The sequence below is a fragment of the Petromyzon marinus genome, chromosome 45 (assembly GCF_048934315.1).
Source record: "Petromyzon marinus isolate PM22_M1 ecotype Great Lakes invasive population chromosome 45, UKy_Petmar_22M1.pri1.0, whole genome shotgun sequence".
Taxonomy (NCBI): domain Eukaryota; kingdom Metazoa; phylum Chordata; class Hyperoartia; order Petromyzontiformes; family Petromyzontidae; genus Petromyzon; species Petromyzon marinus.
Window position 1 is genome coordinate 10,198,250 of NC_133711.1, and position 15,447 is coordinate 10,213,696.

General features: G+C 53.9%; 2 protein-coding genes across 3 annotated transcripts in view; one reads left to right on the top strand and one right to left on the bottom strand.

Annotated features, from left to right (window-relative positions):
* RMDN1 (regulator of microtubule dynamics 1) lies at positions 1-14,089 on the top strand. Its single transcript, XM_032971305.2, has 11 exons — positions 1-231; positions 6,861-6,967; positions 7,584-7,696; positions 8,294-8,390; positions 10,800-10,962; positions 11,280-11,369; positions 11,459-11,514; positions 11,889-11,976; positions 12,111-12,141; positions 12,763-12,896; positions 13,856-14,089. The coding sequence occupies exons 1-11, from the start codon at positions 121-123 to the stop codon at positions 13,913-13,915; spliced, it is 1,050 nt and encodes a 349-aa protein (XP_032827196.2). The 5' UTR covers positions 1-120; the 3' UTR covers positions 13,916-14,089.
* Positions 12,389-15,447, bottom strand: part of LOC116952124 (beta,beta-carotene 15,15'-dioxygenase-like) — a 19,441-nt gene continuing 16,382 nt past the window's right edge. For both annotated transcript variants that reach the window (XM_076074088.1, XM_076074087.1), the window contains one exon: positions 12,389-14,488. In XM_076074088.1, the coding sequence (XP_075930203.1) occupies positions 14,331-14,488 (158 nt within the window). In that variant the 3' untranslated portion in view covers positions 12,389-14,330. The remainder of the gene's footprint in view (positions 14,489-15,447) is intronic.

The window sequence follows — 15,447 nt, forward strand, 5'->3', positions numbered from 1 at the left end:
CCCAATTGGAACCCGGACTCGGCCACCCGCCCCGCCCTCGAGGCGGACATTGCCCAGACTCCTCCCGCCCGTCGCCTCTCGCCGCCGCTCGTCTCTCGCCACCGCCACCGAGTTGGCGTCATGAGTTGGACCCCCGTGTCGCGGTGCTGTCGGGCTGGAGGAGGAGGAGGAGGCGCGCGGGCCCGGCTCGTGGCGAGGGCGGCCGAGGGTCTCCGGCGGGGCCCGGCTCCCGTGAGTGGCCGAGTGCGGGAGACGCCAGCGCCTTGCCGGGACCTGCGGAGTCCAGGGGCCGAGGAGGGGCGGGGGGGGGGGTCCCGAGACTCGCGGCCGCGATGTCCTCCACGGACAGGCGGACAGACAGAGAGACAGAGAGAGACAGAGCGAGAGACAGAGAGACAGTGAGAGACAGAGCGAGCGACAGAGAAAGACAGAGCGACAGAGAGACAGAGCGACAGAGAGAGACAGAGCGACAGTGGAGACAGCGACAGAGAGACAGTGGAGACAGAGAGACAGAAAGAGACAGAGCGACACAGAGCGACAGAGCGAGAGAGAGACAGTGGAGACAGAGAGACAGTGGAGACAGAGAGACAGTGGAGACAGAGAGAGACAGAGAGAGACAGAGCGACAGACAGAGCGAGAGAGAGACAGTGAGAGACAGAGAGGCAAAGCGACAGAGAGAGAGACAGAGCGACAGACAGACCGTGAGACAGAGAGAGACAAAGAGACAGTGAGACAGAGCGACAGTGGAGACAGAGCGACAGTGAGACAGAGAGACAGAGAGAGACAGAGCGACAGAGAGACAGTGGAGACAGTGGAGACAGAGAGACAGTGGAGACAGAGAGACAGACAGTGAGACAGAGATACAGTGGAGACAGAGAGACAGCGACAGAGAGACAGTGAGACAGACAGTGGAGACAGAGACAGACAGTGAGACAGAGAGACAGTGAGACAGACAGTGGAGACAGAGAGACAGTGGAGACAGAGAGACAGTGGAGACAGAGAGACAGTGAGACAGTGGAGACAGAGAGACAGTGGAGACAGAGGAGACAGACAGAGAGACAGTGGAGACAGAGAGACAGTGGAGACAGAGAGACAGTGAGAGAGAGACAGTGGAGACAGAGAGACAGTGAGACAGTGGAGACAGAGACAGTGGAGACAGAGACAGTGGAGACAGAGAGACAGAGACAGTGGAGACGAGAGACAGTGGAGACAGAGAGACAGTGGAGACAGAGGAGACAGAGAGACAGCGACAGAGAGACAGTGGAGACAGAGAGACAGAGACAGTGGAGACAGAGACAGTGGAGACAGAGAGACAGAGGAGACAGAGACAGTGGAGACAGAGACAGTGGAGACAGTGGAGACAGAGAGACAGTGAGACAGTGGAGACAGAGACAGAGACAGTGGAGACAGAGACAGAGAGACAGTGGAGACAGAGACAGTGGAGACAGAGAGACAGTGAGACAGAGAGAGACAGTGGAGACAGAGAGACAGTGAGACAGAGAGACAGATAGACAAGAGAGAGACAGTGGAGACAGAGAGACAGTGAGACAGAGAGACAGAGAGACAGTGAGAGAGAGACAGTGGAGACAGTGAGACAGAGAGAGACAGTGGAGACAGAGAGACAGTGAGACAGAGAGACAGTGGAGACAGTGAGACAGTGGAAACAGAGAGACAGGAGACAGTGAGACAGAGAGAGAGAGAGACAGTGGAGACAGAGAGACAGTGGAGACAGTGGAGACAGAGACAGTGGAGACAGTGAGACAGAGAGACAGAGAGACAGTGGAGACAGTGGAGACAGTGGAGACAGAGAGACAGAGAGACAGTGGAGACAGAGAGACAGTGAGACAGTGAGACAGAGAGACAGTGAGACAGTGAGACAGATAGACAGAGAGACAGTGGAGACAGAGAGACAGTGGAGACAGAGAGACAGTGGAGACAGAGAGAGACAGAGAGAGACAGAGCGACAGACAGAGCGAGAGAGAGACAGTGAGAGACAGAGAGGCAAAGCGACAGAGAGAGAGACAGAGCGACAGACAGACCGTGCGACAGAGAGAGACAAAGAGACAGTGAGACAGAGCGACAGTGGAGACAGAGCGACAGTGAGACAGAGAGACAGAGAGAGACAGAGCGACAGAGAGACAGTGGAGACAGTGGAGACAGAGAGACAGTGGAGACAGAGAGACAGACAGTGAGACAGAGATACAGTGGAGACAGAGAGACAGCGACAGAGAGACAGTGAGACAGACAGTGGAGACAGAGACAGACAGTGAGACAGAGAGACAGTGAGACAGACAGTGGAGACAGAGAGACAGTGGAGACAGAGAGACAGTGGAGACAGAGAGACAGTGAGACAGTGGAGACAGAGAGACAGTGGAGACAGAGGAGACAGACAGAGAGACAGTGGAGACAGTGGAGACAGAGAGACAGTGGAGACAGAGAGACAGTGAGAGAGAGACAGTGGAGACAGAGAGACAGTGAGACAGTGGAGACAGAGACAGTGGAGACAGAGACAGTGGAGACAGAGAGACAGAGACAGTGGAGACGAGAGACAGTGGAGACAGAGAGACAGAGACAGTGGAGACAGAGACAGTGGAGACAGAGAGACAGAGGAGACAGAGACAGTGGAGACAGAGACAGTGGAGACAGTGGAGACAGAGAGACAGTGAGACAGTGGAGACAGAGACAGAGACAGTGGAGACAGAGACAGAGAGACAGTGGAGACAGAGACAGTGGAGACAGAGAGACAGTGAGACAGAGAGAGACAGTGGAGACAGAGAGACAGTGAGACAGAGAGACAGATAGACAAGAGAGAGACAGTGGAGACAGAGAGACAGTGAGACAGAGAGACAGAGAGACAGTGAGAGAGAGACAGTGGAGACAGAGAGACAGTGAGACAGAGAGAGACAGTGGAGACAGAGAGACAGTGAGACAGAGAGACAGTGGAGACAGTGAGACAGTGGAAACAGAGAGACAGGAGACAGTGAGACAGAGAGAGAGAGAGACAGTGGAGACAGAGAGACAGTGGAGACAGTGGAGACAGAGACAGTGGAGACAGTGAGACAGAGAGACAGTGGAGACAGTGGAGACAGTGGAGACAGAGAGACAGAGAGACAGTGGAGACAGAGAGACAGTGAGACAGTGAGACAGAGAGACAGTGAGACAGTGAGACAGATAGACAGAGAGACAGTGGAGACAGAGAGACAGTGGAGACAGAGAGACAGTGGAGACAGAGAGAGACAGAGAGAGACAGAGCGACAGACAGAGCGAGAGAGAGACAGTGAGAGACAGAGAGGCAAAGCGACAGAGAGAGAGACAGAGCGACAGACAGACCGTGCGACAGAGAGAGACAAAGAGACAGTGAGACAGAGCGACAGTGGAGACAGAGCGACAGTGAGACAGAGAGACAGAGAGAGACAGAGCGACAGAGAGACAGTGGAGACAGTGGAGACAGAGAGACAGTGGAGACAGAGAGACAGACAGTGAGACAGAGATACAGTGGAGACAGAGAGACAGCGACAGAGAGACAGTGAGACAGACAGTGGAGACAGAGACAGACAGTGAGACAGAGAGACAGTGAGACAGACAGTGGAGACAGAGAGACAGTGGAGACAGAGAGACAGTGGAGACAGAGAGACAGTGAGACAGTGGAGACAGAGAGACAGTGGAGACAGAGGAGACAGAGGAGACAGACAGAGAGACAGTGGAGACAGAGAGACAGTGGAGACAGAGAGACAGTGGAGACAGAGAGACAGTGAGAGAGAGACAGTGGAGACAGAGAGACAGTGAGACAGTGGAGACAGAGACAGTGGAGACAGAGACAGTGGAGACAGAGAGACAGAGACAGTGGAGACAGAGAGACAGTGGAGACAGAGAGACAGTGGAGACAGAGAGACAGAGGAGACAGAGAGACAGCGACAGAGAGACAGTGGAGACAGAGACAGTGGAGACAGAGAGACAGAGACAGTGGAGACAGAGAGACAGAGGAGACAGAGACAGTGGAGACAGAGAGACAGTGAGACAGTGGAGACAGAGACAGAGACAGTGGAGACAGAGACAGAGAGACAGTGGAGACAGAGACAGTGGAGACAGAGAGACAGTGAGACAGAGAGAGACAGTGGAGACAGAGAGACAGTGAGACAGAGAGACAGATAGACAAGAGAGAGACAGTGGAGACAGAGAGACAGTGAGACAGAGAGACAGAGAGACAGTGAGAGAGAGACAGTGGAGACAGTGGAGACAGAGAGACAGTGAGACAGAGAGAGACAGTGGAGACAGAGAGACAGTGAGACAGAGAGACAGTGGAGACAGTGAGACAGTGGAAACAGAGAGACAGGAGACAGTGAGACAGAGAGAGAGAGAGACAGTGGAGACAGAGAGACAGTGGAGACAGTGGAGACAGAGAGACAGAGAGACAGTGGAGACAGTGGAGACAGAGAGACAGAGAGACAGTGGAGACAGAGAGACAGTGAGACAGTGAGACAGATAGACAGAGAGAGACAGTGGAGACAGAGACAGAGAGACAGTGGAGACAGAGAGACAGTGAGACAGTGGAGACAGAGAGACAGTAAGACAGAGAGACAGTGGAGACAGAGAGCGCCTATGCTGTCTCGACGGCGCGAGACAGACGCGGCGCGCTCGCACTTGTTACACACGCGGTCTGTGCTCGCTGTGAGGGGCATCGAGAGCCTGGCTGGAGCACGGTGGAGCACCGCTGCGCCACCCTTCACCTCGTTATCGCTGCTAGCTTGAAGCAGGCGGGTCTCCCTACCCAACATGTCGGCGGTGTCGTCCAGGTTCACCCACCCAACATGGCAGCAGCCTTGCTCGGATTGGCTGTGGTGTCGTCACGTGTTGACTGGAGAAGCTCATTGATGATGATGGAGCCATGATCCGTGTGCTTCTAAAACTTGGATTGAGTCACAGTGGCACGCTATTAACAAACCTGTCAACCCCTTATCAGTGCCCTACCTTATTACAGACCAATTCACACCGTATTGGTCACCCCGTACCATTATAAATCTCAACGTTCATCCTACAAAGTCCCATCACAAGGGAGAAACACAGACAGAAAAAAATGTTGCCCATACTGAAACGTCTGTGCGCCGTATGGACCTGAAAACTCAATTTCCCTGCACAATACGGGGTAAACCGTATGGGTTGACAGCTATCCATTGCTAGCCATCATCCGCGTTCTGCATTAGCTTGAATTGAGCCACAGTGCTACGTTAACTCGGAGCACATGGCCTGGGACACGGCGTTGGTTTATTCAGAGTCGCATTGGACGTTCAGGCAGGCACATCCATATTATTGTTTTATTGTTAGATCGCGTTAATGTAAATGAGTCGTTAAACCCGACACAGCTGAACAGAACGTGCCAATTCGTTACTAGTGCAGCACTAGTGTGTAGTGTATAGTAGTGTATAGTAGTGTACTAGTACAGCACACCGGTGTGTTGGAGAGCCAAGCCACAACATTTACAATCTTAGTATGATCTTTCGCCAGTAATTACAACCAGCTTCATCAGGTGGACAGCCAGATTTGTGGATAAATTCTGTTTTCCTTAAATAGAGGGATAGATGTGATGACGTCACTTGTGTTAAACCGCACATCCGTTCACATACAGCTCACCAGCTGCAGCATTACACACGCAGTGCATGCTGCCAGATCAAACATACTAACCCCTCCTCCTTATACTGTGTGTGGTCATGCAGTGGGTTGTCTGGACATGTGTGATGATGATGGGTTGTCTGGAAGTGTGTGATGATGAGTGGGTTGTCTGGACGTGTGTGATGATGAGTGGGTTGTCTGGACGTGTGTGATGATGATGATGGGTTGTCTGGAAGTGTGTGCTGATGAGTGGGTTGTCTAGCCGTGTGTGATGATGAGTGGGGTGTCTGGACGTGTGTGATGATGAGTGGGGTGTCTGGACGTGTGTGATGATGAGTGGGGTGTCTGGACGTGTGTGATGATGAGTGGGGTGTCTGGACGTGTGTGATAATGAGTGGGGTGTCTGGACGTGTGTGATGATGGGTTGTCTGGACGTGTGTGATGATGATGGGTTGTCTGGACGTGTGTGATGATGATGGGTTGTCTGGACGTGTGTGATGATGATGATGGGTTGTCTGGAAGTGTGTGATGATGAGTGGGTTGTCTGCACGTGTGTGATGATGAGTGGGTTGTCTAGCCGTGTGTGATGATGAGTGGGGTGTCTGGACGTGTGTGATGATGAGTGGGGTGTCTGGACGTGTGTGATGATGAGTGGGTTGTCTAGCCGTGTGTGATGATGATTGGGTTGTCTAGCCGTGTGTGATGATGGGTTGTCTGGACGTGTGTGATGATGATGGGTTGTCTGGACGTGTGTGATGATGATGAGTTGTCTGGACGTGTGTGATGATGAGTGGGTTGTCTAGCCGTGTGTGATGATGAGTGGGTTGTCTAGCCGTGTGTGATGATGAGTGGAGTGTCTGGACGTGTGTGATGATGAGTGGGTTGTCTGGACGTGTGTGATGATGAGTGGGTTGTCTAGCCGTGTGTGATGATGAGTGGGGTGTCTGGACGTGTGTGATGATGAGTGGGGTGTCTGGACGTGTGTGATGATGAGTGGGTTGTCTAGCCGTGTGTGATGATGAGTTGGTTGTCTAGCCGCGTGTGATGATGAGTGGGTTGTCTGGACGTGTGTGATGATGATGGGTTGTCTGGACGTGTGTGATGATGATGAGTTGTCTGGACGTGTGTGATGATGAGTGGGTTGTCTAGCCGTGTGTGATGATGAGTGGGTTGTCTAGCCGTGTGTGATGATGAGTGGAGTGTCTGGACGTGTGTGATGATGAGTGGGTTGTCTGACCGTGTGTCCCTTACAGGGGGGAGCCCGGAGGTGCGAGGGTTCGGTGCTGACGGCCGCCACGTGCCGAGTGTGGGCGACCCCTGCAGGAGCTGCTGCAGCTGCGGGGCTGTCAAGATTGTGCGGGTAAGCAATCCCCGACGACTTCCACACAACGCCAAACCTTCCAGAGCCCCACCACCGTCCGTCTCGCCTTGCTTGCCAGCTACCAACGCAGCTTCCCGTTTTTTTTTGTTCGGGTTGTGCCCGCGTGTCCAACGCCGCGATGTCCGACGTTTCGCTCCACGTCCTGGCAGCTTCTTCAGAGGCTCGTGTGCACAGCTGAGTAGCTACAGCACTTGAATAGTGAGGCACCCGTGCCAAGGGACTCGGCCATTTGAAATATGCGCCCGTCACCAACCTGCACTGTCAAACAACGCGCCGCATCACCATGGGCCCCAAGTCCCCAGAAGCTCTGCATCCACCAGCCGTGGCATTGCGATGGTGCAGAAGCAGGGTGGTGACGAGAATCACTGGGTACGGACATCTCAAGGCAGTCACCACGTAACGCAGGTCCTGTCATAGTGACCTGCCAGCAGCGAGCCTTCCACACTTCATGTCGCCTCAAAGCGCACCTGAGCCTGGCACGAGCACCGTGCCATTATCACTTTCACCGAGTGGCGAATGGCAGCAGCTGCTGTTGAATCTGTGAAGAGGCCCGAATGCGTGCGTAGCGTCACGGCGTGCGTGCGTGTCCCAACAGCCCTGGAGTTGTGCGTGGCCTCCGGTGGGCCCTGCTTGGCGGTGTGGCCGGCTGGGCCGGGGTCCAGATGCAGAGGCCTCCCCTTGCGGCCGCCCAAGCCACCAGCGGCTCAGGTGAGCGGGAGACACGGGAGCGGCGCGGCTCGCCCGGGTGGGAACGTTGGAAGTTGTGCAAATCGAACGCGGCGTGGATTCACGTCACAGCGTTTAAATGCGACCACTTTTCAGGGCGACGTGCTGCAAGTGGGCTCCCCCGTGTGTTTCCACATCTGTGAAGCATCCGGCATGTTCACGCAAATTAAAGCTGTGTTCACACTCTGGTGATAGCTTTTTCAAGCGCTGGCCATATTGGGAATACGAAAAGTCCCCCAAGAGCCACGACGTTTGTAAATGTGACATCGCCCTGCGCGTTGCTGGCGGACTGCCCGCCAAGTTGTTCAGCGATAGTTTGCTGGCCCGCCAAAACTATGCCGCACAGACCGCTTGCGTCCCCCGGGCTGCCTGCTTCGCACGGGCCGCTTGCGTCCCCCGGGCAGGAAGTTGCAGACTCCAGTTCCAAAACACACCTCCGTGTTGACGCCGATTGAGCCCGCGTGCCCATGCTCACCTCCGCCCTCGCCGCGACGACGCCGCCGCCTCGCGCTGCCGGGTTGAGTTCGACCTTTAACCTTCCCTCTGTGCCCGCGCGCTGCGACGACGCCGTGTGTCCAGACTACGCGCTGGAGAAGCTCATCGAGCGGGCGGATTACCTGTACGGCACGCTGGAGTCCGAGAAGCTCTACCTGCTGCTCAAGGAGCAGGCGGACCGGTGACGAGCGCAGCGCCGGCGCTCTCTGCCGTTGCTACGCAACGCGACGGTCCATCGATCCATCGGTTAATGCCGATGCCTGCGCAAATTGCGTTGTGCAAGAGAACGTGTCGGTTGCATTTTGGCAATTATTTCGTTTGTGACCAAATCACCGGGAGGGGGGTTGGGGATGCGTCGGCTCCCAGACCTCGGAATCAGAATCAAAATATTTATACCGGAGGAATCCGATTAGCTATAAATCTCTGTTTCACAGAACTCCAGCTAGAGTGGGTCACAAAGTTATAACAACAATACAGGAGTGCAAAGTATAGGTAGCTAAGCAGGATGAGCCTGGACAGTCCTGAGAATGGGTGACCACCGTCGAGGACCAAGCGGTTGCTATAGGTTACCACAGGTGACTCTAGGTTGCAGGTTGCTATAGGTTACCACGGGTTACTATAGGTTGCAGGTTGCTATAGGTTACCACGGGTTACTATAGGCTGCAGGTTGCTATAGGTTACCACGGGTTACTATAGGCTGCAGGTTGCTATAGGTTACCACGGGTTACTATAGGTTGCAGGTTGCTATATGTTACCACGGGTTACTATAGGCTGAAGGTTGCTATAGGTTACCACAAGTGACTCTAGGTTGCAAGTTGCTATAGGTTACCACGGGTTACTATAGGCTGAAGGTTGCTATAGGTTACCACAGGTGACTCTAGGTTGCAGGTTGCTATAGGTTACCACGGGTTACTATAGGTTGCAGGTTGCTATAGGTTACCACAGGTGACACTAGGTTACAGGTTGCTATAGGTTACCACGGGTTACTATAGGTTGCAGGTTGCTATAGTTTACTACAGGTGACTCTAGGTTGCAGCCATAGGTTCCACGAGTTACTATAGGTTGCAGGTTGCTATAGGTTACCACGGGTTACTATAGGTTGCAGGTTGCTATAGGTTACCAAAGGTGACTCTAGGTTGCAGGTTGCTATAGTTTACTACAGGTGACTCTAGGTTGCAGGTTGCTATATGTTAACACAGGTTACTATAGGTTGCAGGTTGCTATAGGTTACCACAGGTTACTATAGGTTGCAGGTTGCTATAGGTTACCACAGGTTACTATAGGCTGAAGGTTGCTATAGGTTACCACAGGTGACTCTAGGTTGCAGGTTGCTATAGGTTACCGCGGGTTACTATAGGTTGCAGGTTGCTATAGGTTACCACGGGTTACTATAGGTTGCAGGTTGCTATAGGTTACCACGGGTTACTATAGGTTGCTATAGGTTACCACAGGTGACTCTAGGTTGCAGGTTGCTATATGTTTACACAGGTTACTATAGGTTGCAGGTTGCTATAGGTTACCACAGGTGACTCTAGGTTGCAGGTTGCTATATGTTTACACAGGTTACTATAGGTTGCAGGTTGCTATAGGTTACCACAGGTGACTCTAGGTTGCAGGTTGCTATATGTTAACACAGGTTACTATAGGTTGCAGGTTGCTATAGGTTACCACAGGTGACTCTAGGTTGCAGGTTGCTATATGTTAACACAGGTTACTATAGGTTGCAGGTTGCTATAGGTTACCACAGGGCTCACACATGGTGGGCAGAAGAGGAAGGTGCAGCTAAACCTAGAGTTGTGCAGTGCTCCTCCACTCCCACATTTGCGTGTCCCCGCTTGAATCGGCGTGCACTGACCAGTGTGGTGCAGTACGGTCGTATTAACCCCGACGTACCCACACACACAGGCATTGGGGAAGCCCTCATCCAGCAGTAGATTGACCAAGGACTTTTACGCGTACACAACCACTATTGACGTTGGCTTCTTCTGTTCCTCTGTCGGCCCGGAATTAAACTCCGGGCCGACAGAGGAATGCCGCTGGCATCGCAGCAGGATGCATAAACCACGATGCTACTGCTCCCCAAACACACACTCACGTGTACACACCTAAACACCGAGACAGAGATGCCCTGTATAGCCTTAACAGACTGTTGGGGCTAGTGCTGTTAGCGAGCACCTATGAAGGCTTGAACGGCACACGAGGGGATGGGTGGCCAGCACCACGCCCGACCGTCTTTGTCTCTCTAGTGGCGATGTTTTTACACGCCGCACCAGGTACTCATTTGAGGCAGAGTCGACCTAGAGGAGACCCAGGACCAGTTCAGATAACCATTAATGGCGTTGGCCGTGAACGCCAATTGAACTCGGGCCGCCGGGTCCGTAGCGCAGCACGCTAACCACAACACCGCTCGCCGCCGCGCACGCACACACATTTGCACGTGCATTACACTCACGGCTGCTTCTGTGGCGAGACAGAGAGAGAGAGACGGAGACGAGGGGGATTCAGAGAGGTGGAGAGAGACGGAGAGAGACGCACACACAGACGCACGAGTGTGACGGCGAGAGAGGGCTTGTCGTGCTTGCCCCCCCAGGCTGGACAGCGACGAGGTGCTCTGGCGATTGGCACGAGCGGCGCGCGACCTGGCCCAGCGGAGCGGCACGACCACCGAGGAGCGCCGGCGGCTCGCGTACGAGGCCCTGGACGCTGCCAAGAGAGCGCTCGACAAGAACCCAAGCAGCTTCGCCTGCCACAAGGTGCGGCCTCGGGGCCACAGGGAAAAGGAACCGCCAATTCAAATGGGGCGACAATAAATCAATTGCAACGCTCTGAAAATCAACGCGCTAGCGTGGTAGCACTTCTGTCAGTTTGTTGAAGTGGTTCACGGTTCAAATCCCATGTTGCTTTGTGGGAATCCCATGATGCTTTGCGGTTTTGCTATGACGCTTTGTGCTCTTAACAAACGGCATTGATGGTTCACGTCTGGCCTAGTGATCTTAGAATGCCAGTTATTGCATTGACGATGGAATTTTAACTTCGCTGAAGTTTAAATTCCTCTCCCATCTGCGCGTAGTGGTACGCCATCTGCGTGAGCGACGTGGGCGACTTTGAGGGAATCAAGGTGAAGATCGCAAACGCGTTTGTGATAAAGGAGCACTTCCAGGTAAGCCGACGACCCACACGGGGGGGCACGAGGCACACCGGCAGACGGGCGCCGCGGCTAACACCCCCTCCTTTCCCTCTCCGCCACAGAAAGCCATCGAGCTGAACCCCAGAGACCCCACGTCGCTCCACCTCATGGGATTATGGTGAGACGCATCCTCCGTGTAGATTTGAACAGACCGTTGGGGCAAGTGCTGTTGAGTTCTTTAACAGGCAATGATTATCACTGCTAAAAAACAATTTACGCTTACTTCACGTGAAATTCCAAAAGCAGACCCCCTACGGTTATGGTGAAGGCTCAATAATGAAGTACCTCTGTCCATGAGTTAATCTGCCCATATGCCTGTTCTTCAATCTGTCAACCCATCTGTCCATCCATCCGTCTGTCCATCCATCCCTTCATCCATCAATCTGTTCATCGTTCCACCCCTTTGTGCATCCATCCATCCATCAATATCGTCCGTCTGTGCGTTCCTCCGTCCGTCCGCTTGTGTGCCCGTGTGCGCGCACAACACCCCAGGTGCTTCACGTTTGCCGAGATGCCGTGGTACCAGCGGCGGATCGCCGCCGTGCTGTTCGCCTCCCCCCCCAGCGCCACCTTCTACGAGGTAGCGGCCGCGACGCGGCGCCGGCGGTTTGCGAGAAGCGTCGCGACTTTGCCATCGGTGTGCCGCGCTCGGCGGCGTGCCGCACGCGGAGGGAGGGCCGCGTGTGACTCGATGTCCCCCGCTGTGTTTTCCAGGCACTCCAGTATTTCAGTGAAGCCGAGCAAGGTATCCCCGCACCTGGCTACATTTGTGAGAGCCCTGTGTTTTTTTTTACTGGGGATGTAACAGTTTTGCCTGCGGTGCAAATGGTTTGTTGTTACTTGAGGTGATTAATTTATTCAAGATGTTTTGTTTCGCGATGCGGAGATTGTAGCACCTGTCGTGGCTGCAGGGTGCATGATAACCCACCTGCATATGTCTACGGATACAAACAAATGTAATTTCACGGATAAATTCGAGGCACGAATCATACTCGTAAGAATCGATTTTAATTCGTGAATCATTATACGCCGAGTTTTTATTGACCCTGCCAGGAAAACCAAAGTTTGAGATAACACCGCACGCAAATTAAGCACGCAAAACTCCCTGTGATTGGCCAGTTTTGTAACGGACGTCAAATATGAACTGAACAGTCAACGTATGAGTGGCCGTCCGTTCATGCCCGTCAACTTTTCACGGAAAGTTGTGTTGCTATGTGGGACTCTTTGTTCATCAAACGATTGCCCCAATACTTGGGAGGCTTCCATAGCCGCGGCCTAAACGCACGTTGGAACGTGTCGGGGAGAATCCCTGCGTGGGGGCGCGGCTTGTTTCCCAACTGACCCCGCGTTGGCCGTTCTGTCCCAGTGGAGCCCAGCTTCTACAGCAAGAACATGCTGATGCTGGGGAAGACGCAGCTGCGCCTGGGGAACGTGCGCGGGGCGCTGCTGTGGCTCACCAAGGCGCGCGACTTCCCGGCTCGTACCGACGAGGATGCCCAGGTTGGGGGCGCGCGTGTGTCTCTTTGTCACGACGGAAGTTTTTTATTTTTATTTTAATCATTTCCCCCAACGTTGTGTCCCGTCTGTTGCTCTCGGCGTCGCCATCACGAGACGGAGAATCCATTCGGGAACTCCCGCAGAGCAGCGCGACCCTTCGTGTTAAGAGAAAGGCCCCGCGGAATTGGACGTTGCAGAGCCGCGTCTGAGATCCCTCCAAGCGAGCGAGGGGGGGGGGGCGAGGAGCAGCACTTTACGCACCTACCCTGCCGAAGAGAATCACGTCCGTCACGTCCGTCACGTTCGTCACGTGACAGATGAAACGGATATTTTAATCCTTACGGCTGGAATTTAGCCAAATCAGGAGCGGAACCAAATTGACCTTTGTGCTTTTTTTCACGTGCAAATGTCCCGAGAGTGGGCTGAGAGCTTGTCTCCACTTGAAAAACCACAACGACATGGTCCAATCGCAATGACGTGAAACTGTATGTGTTTTCGCTGAGAGTGCTATGAGAATAATTGGCCATTGTGTGAAATGCCACGGTTTGTATCTTTATTATTTCCAGGCAAGGTGCTCCTGATGAATGTGTTGAGTTTTTTTTCTTCTCCGATGCGTGTCTGTGATTCTTCACGCGAATATTTTGGCCTCCGTATCAAGTAATTGGTGACCGGGCTGAGACCATCAACTCACCGCACTCTAGAACCATGGAGCGTACTGTAAACCACTGTAGCCTGCGCTCCTTCGACGGAGGAGGAACGGCAAAAAACGACACCACCTCTCTTCTGAAGCCCTCTCGTCGTTGCCAGCAGCCGAGCTCGACATTGGCATCGAGCTCCTGAACGTATTGCCATCACAACGCAGGAATAGAATTGAACCTGAGAATGCGGAATAATCGCGCGTGCCGAAGGCACTGACGCTCTCCCGCCGCCCGCCCGCCCGCCCGCCCGCCCGCTCACCCCAGGTGCAGAAGGAGGCCGTCGAGCTGCTCAAGTCGTGCACTGGCAAGGGGGAGCGCAAGTAGCTGGCGCCGGGGCAGCGGGCTCCGGCAGTGACGTGGCGTGGCAACGCTCCTCATCCGCACGCGTCGGATGAAGACGACGCCATTGCTTCCGAGTGAAGAACATTTGTGCGACGTAATTGTAGCCTCTGAGGATTTTTGTAGCGATCGGTGAGAATAAAAAAAACGCAAAAAGAGCGACTGTGATCTTTGTCTGGTTTGGTGTCTCGCTGCCCAGCTGAGCTCTCACCACTGCTCGCGAGGGCCGCCACGACATGGGGATACGAGGAGATATCGTGCGATGTCACGTCCACCATATTCCTATCGGCCGTTTTGCTAAATGTCGTCCGTTACATTGAGATTATCGTACCGCCTAGCGAACGGGACCCTTGTTGCTCGGTGCTGCAGTCGTACAGGTAGGCAGGGGGAGGAGTGGTCGCTAGGCGGAGTGGTCGGGGATGAAGATGCCGTGCATGTCCATCGGGAGCAAGGAGGGGGTGCGAGCGCGGCCCAGCTCCTTCATCTCGCGAGCGTCGATCACCACGATGTCCACGCCATGCGCAGCGTCGTGCGACGCCGTCACGCACAGCAGCACGCCTGCAACACCGTCGCAGCACCGTCGCAGCACCGTCGTCACGTAACGTCGTCACGTAACGTCGCGTCGCGCAGCAACGCACGGCGCACCTCTGCCACGGCGCAACACTGTCACGCCACGCCGTCGTCGTCACACCGCAGCAGCACACTACGCCATCACGCGACAGCCCGGCGGAACGCGCACGTCGCAGCACTCAATCGCAACGCATCTTACCGTCGCACGCCCTCCATTCGTCCACAGCAGCACGTTTCACACAAGTATACGGCCATACAGTCGCACATATTCACAGAGGTGTGTACCCACGCAGTCACACCTGCACACAGGTGTATACGCACTCACCCACACAGTCGCACATATAATGTTGAGAGCAATAAACATGGAATTTTCAGCTTTTCAATTGAAAAACGATGGAAGTTCAGCGTGCTAAATGGTTGAGCACACTGAACTCGCAATTCAGAGGTCTCCCCTGCTCTCTGCCTACCCAGCAGGAGCACGAATGAGCACGCCACAGTGAGTCGATCGGCAGGTCGCACTTGGTGAGGTTTGTGTAGGGCCCATCTCTTTCAACACATCTGGTCAGAGTGTAAGAGAAGACCACTTGCCCTCTTTAGCTCCCTCTGTTGGAGGTTATTTCGCAAGCAGTGGCACGAGCGATACATTTAAGGCTTCCACCTTTACTTCTGAACTGAGAAGCGAAGGCAAATATACTATGTGATGACTTTGGGCTACCGTGCGGTTTGTACATTTGCGAGTGCCGGTAGGTGGACTCGTTACTAAGGTTCCATTGGAGTCTGTTACCGGTTCTTGAATTTCGGAAACGATAACTAATTCTTAAAAATGGTTCCTGGTTTTTGCGTTTAACAACGCTAGTTTATACCCACTCACACACATAGACACGCACAGTCACACGAAGACATATCCTCCATATAGCCTTAACAGACTTGGGACGAGTAAGGTTGGC

What these genes read in the sequence shown, in the direction of transcription:
- RMDN1 (XM_032971305.2), top strand. Translation starts at nt 121, where the DNA reads ATGAGTTGGACCCCCGTGTCGCGGTGCTGTCGGGCTGGAGGAGGAGGA. An exon ending in CCAGCGCCACCTTCTACGAG is followed by an intron (nt 11,977 to 12,110) that starts GTAGCGGCCGCG and finishes TGTGTTTTCCAG; the next exon opens with GCACTCCAGTATTTCAGTGA. An exon ending in TTTCAGTGAAGCCGAGCAAG is followed by an intron (nt 12,142 to 12,762) that starts GTATCCCCGCAC and finishes GTTCTGTCCCAG; the next exon opens with TGGAGCCCAGCTTCTACAGC.